Genomic DNA, 4,344 nt, shown 5'->3' with positions numbered 1-4,344 from the left:
GGGGATGCCCGATTTGCGATTGAGCTAGCCGATAAGTAGGATTTCTCCGGTCTGGCATGAGCCACTCCATTCCTACTTCCACTCAAGAAAAAATAGAAGATTCTCGTGCCCTACCTCCAGAGTGGGATATGGAGGAGTGCGTACGGTGATTTCGGACCTTTGGGGGCCGAGAGGGGTTCATGCATCGGCATTACGTAGGATTTTTTTCAATGGATGGATCAACTGCCTATGCTACTGGATTTGCTATTGATGCAGGGTGCACTTTTTCTCTTAATCTATTGCATAATCAAAAACGGATTCGACTAATGAATCAACTACTGAACCAATAGAAGAGGTAGCTCTTCATCTCTACCACGAGCATCGGGCTATCGATCACGCTCATCAGGCTCATAATCTTCATCCCGAGCATCTGCAGCCTTTATTGCCTTTATTCTGTGTCTTTTCTCATTCAAAATGCAACTTTGAAATTGCGTAGGTGATGGCAGAAAATCCATCCAGAAATTACGTAAGGTGATAGAAAGAATCCTTCAGTAGGCTAATCTTGACAGTTTTCATTTTCGATTGAGAAAGCGGCAGGCCCAAAGAGCACTACAGTAGCGCCTTGCGAGGTCGTAGAGCCGGTAACCCTCGTTCGCCTAAGATCGAAAATGCTCTGTCTTTGAGGAAAAAGAGATATAGATAGTGTTCCAGGATTTCATTGTTTTGAGTCTTTACTTAACTCGACCGCCTTTCTACTCCCATGCTTTTCTTTGGTCAACAACCAAGCACATTTCACAAGAGTTCTTCACTACTCCTACAGGCTTGACGGAGTTCAGAGTTCAGTCTGTCTGGAGGGAATTATTTTGGATCAATCACTATGTTTAACAACGTTCGACGCATCTCTTTATTTGATGAGAAGAGTCTTAACTCAACTTCGAGTGATACAGCTTCTATGTGGAATGATTTTCCATCGGTCCCTTCTGACCTGCCACCCTTACCAGCCGACTCGGTTCCATCTGTCCCCTCATTACCTTCCATAGCAAGTGATGTTGAGGTGGAGCAGCCGGCTCCTTCTAATTATAATTACGAGACTCATGGTATTGATGAGGATCATCCGGGTCTTAACCCGGACAGTGAACGTATAGTAGAGCTTCAATCTGATATACACGATAAATTGGGAGAGTTGATGACTAACAAGAGTGACCAAGACGTTCTGAGTGCGGCCGAAGCTTTACATGGCGAAAGCAACAATATCCCTTTTCTGGAGCACCTGTTAGATGATTTGAACAAAAACGAAATAGAAGGTGAAGCCTATAAGGATGCCCTGGATCTATCGAATAGGTTGGGTATATTACCCGATAAAGCAGCTTTGTGTGATGCAGCGGAGCCATGGCAATTAGGATTTCAAGACGCAGCAAGTCCTATGATGCAAGGAATAATCGATTTACATCACGATATCTTTTTCTTCCTCATTCTGATTTTGGTTTTCGTATCACGGATCTTGGTTCGCGCTTTATGGCATTTCCACTATCAAAAAAACCCAATCCCGCAAAGGATTGTTCATGGAACTACTATCGAGATTCTTCGGACCATATTTCCTAGTATCATCCCGATGTTCATTGCTATACCATCATTTGCTCTGTTATACTCAATGGACGAGGTAGTAGTAGATCCAGCCATTACTATCAAAGCTATTGGACATCAATGGTATCGGACTTATGAGTATTCAGACTATAACAGTTCCGATGAACAGTCACTCACTTTTGACAGTTATACGATTCCAGAAGATGATCTAGAATTGGGTCAATCAAGTTTATTAGAAGCGGACAATAGAGTGGTTGTACCAGCCAAAACTCATCTACGTATTATTGTAACACCTGCTGATGTACCTCATAGTTGGGCTGTACCTTCCTTAGGTGTCAAATGTGATGCTGTACCTGGTCGTTTAAATCAGATCTCTATTTCGGTACAACGAGAAGGGGTTTACTATGGTCAGTGCAGTGAGATTTGTGGAACTAATCATGCCTTTACGCCTATCGTCGTAGAAGCTGTTCCTAGTAAAGATTATGGTTCTCGGGTATCCAAATTTCCTAGTATCATCCCGATGTTCATTGCTATACCATCATTAGCTCTGTTATACTCCATGGGCGGGGCCCTCTCGCCATTGAGTGCTTTGTGTGCGTCCTCCCCCTCCGTAAATGGGTCGTCCAGTACCGGCTGGACGTCGTTACTGGGGAGCACCTCGCAGGAACCGTCGGGCGTCTCTTCGCCCTCGGGCGTGTGGACGCATTTTGAGCATGCTGCGAACTCCCCCGGGAGTAGCACATCAGTAACGCCTATCCCAGCAGAACAAGCAGTGCCTCCCGCTAATCCTGTAGCTTCCGGGGAAGCGGAAGCCGGTCCATCTCATGTGGCCCACTTTCCGTATAACGAGGCGGAGGTCATTGGGGGGGACTCGGTTCTGTCGATCCGGACGCGGCTTTTGGAGGAAAATCCCTTTGCCTCCGCAGAAGAACTCCGTATTGCTCATCTTGATGCCGAAGACCTGTTTGAGGTCAAAGCAGATATCGCCATGGAAATGTCTGCTCATGATCCAACTGGTGATTGGTTGAACCGGGGGGCGTGGGCCCTCGGCAACCCGCGGACAAAAACTGGGGAAGATTCTTTGGAGAATCTCCTCATTATACGCGACAAACTTCGCCAACGGGACTGGGAAACCATCAGGAATTTGCAAGAAAGGATGCTTTTCAGGAGGGGCTAAAATAAAAAATATATATTATAGAGTCAGTAGAAAACGCGAAATTTCCCCTCATTAGAAAGGGGGGAGGGGTCCCGAGATCCTGGGCAGCGGGGTCTTCCCATCATGATCGACTAAAGGGAAAGTCAGAGATATTGGTTCGAGTCAAATTCATGATTCCACTGCAGGGGGACTTCATTCAATCGAAGAAAAGAAGGAAGCATTGTACTCAATTTAGGCCGTTGCAGCTAAAATAACGGGGGAAGGGGGGAGGGAAATCAAATGGATTCAAGTTTTTTTACAAAAAAAAACAGGAAGAGGTTCGATTCCTCTTTGATTTTTTTTGCGCAGTATCGACCTTCCGTCTTAATTCAACGAGAATATCATACTTCCTCTTGACAATCCTGGATGCCCAAAGTCTTATGACCGATGGCTCGGGAAAGTCTACAATCACAATTAATGTGAATGCTTCCTCTCCCTGCTCTAGGCCGGTTAAGCCCAGAAGCATACAAAAGGTACTCAGTACCAGAGACACCTCACAGGAGGATAGGCCCCCTACCCGAACTAAGGCAGGTGGGCTGTAGTTCAGGGACCTCTTAGCAACCTCATCGTAGAGTTTCCACATTAAACCAAATCTAACTAACTGTGGATCCTCCCTAGTAGCTTTCCAACTACTAGTTACGACGGGCGCTTTAAAGAAGGCTTCGACTGAAACTTCAGGGTCAAGTGCGATCGTATGGTACCATTGAACGTACTTGAGCCACTGACGTACCCAACCCTTAACCACAGTAATCTCAGCGAGCAACTCTCGACAATCATCATTATATAACTCGGGAGGGCACAGCTTGAGATCTGTAGGCTTAAAAGCCTTACGTAGGTAATCAATAAGATGCCCACGTAGATAAGGATTGAGTGGTCTAAGCCGCCCAAGCCATAGTTCAAAAGGTAAGTTGCGTTTATCCCATATCGCTTTAAGTCGCTGGTACTTAGGCGACAGAGTTTTATTTAAGCGCGAAAGCGTCCAGTAACCAGCACCCGCCAATCGACAGAAGGTACTAAACCGTTTTACCTTATAAAGGTTCAGAACGGCGTAGAGCCCATGTGGATGGTGGGTGTTAGTCATGTTTCTCATGGAGATTGGAGATAAATCCTTTCTCGTATGATGACATCGGAAGCGCTTCGCAAACTCAGCACCACCAGTCTTAGAGATCAGGGATTTGGGTAGTGAAATATCCACTCCTAGATCACTAAGCGCCTGGCGGTACTCGGTCGCAACTTTCTCGTCGGTGATGACGTTGTCATTGCCGATAGCGGGGTAGCCAAATGCTACGAGGCGGCCCTGTCTGAACTGGGTGTTATTATTAGTCACTCATTTCAGGTAGTGGTTGCGCTGAGCAACTGTATCCCGGACGGCGTTTCACGGATTATGCTATTTTAGGAGATGATGTAGTCATCGCTTGCCCTGAGGTAGCTCGTCATTATGAGCGAGCCTTAGCAGGGCAATGCCGGAGATGACGCTTTCATAAGTAAACCTTACCGCCTTATTACATATCCTGGTTGAAAAGATTTTTAACCCAATCAGGATGTGAAAAAAGGTATACCACCGCGGCATACTGGTCCGCCAGTAC

At 46.1% G+C, this 4,344-nt stretch overlaps 1 protein-coding gene across 1 annotated transcript; it reads left to right on the top strand.

Annotated features, from left to right (window-relative positions):
* Positions 1 to 303: 303 nt before the first annotated feature.
* Positions 304 to 2,920, top strand: LOC107472474 (uncharacterized). Its single transcript, XM_016091998.3, has one exon. It carries the CDS (start codon positions 857 to 859, stop codon positions 2,738 to 2,740), a length of 1,884 nt encoding a protein of 627 aa, XP_015947484.1. The 5' UTR covers positions 304 to 856; the 3' UTR covers positions 2,741 to 2,920.
* Positions 2,921 to 4,344: the final 1,424 nt, after the last annotated feature.

Source organism: Arachis duranensis, unplaced genomic scaffold (assembly GCF_000817695.3).
Source record: "Arachis duranensis cultivar V14167 unplaced genomic scaffold, aradu.V14167.gnm2.J7QH unplaced_Scaffold_113462, whole genome shotgun sequence".
NCBI classification, from domain to species: Eukaryota; Viridiplantae; Streptophyta; class Magnoliopsida; order Fabales; family Fabaceae; genus Arachis; species Arachis duranensis.
The sequence above is the reverse complement of the archived record's forward strand: the minus strand, read 5'-3'. Positions and strand labels throughout refer to the sequence as shown.

Excerpts from the sequence above, each read along its gene's own strand:
- LOC107472474 (XM_016091998.3), top strand. The coding sequence starts at position 857 with ATGTTTAACAACGTTCGACGCATCTCTTTATTTGATGAGAAGAGTCTT.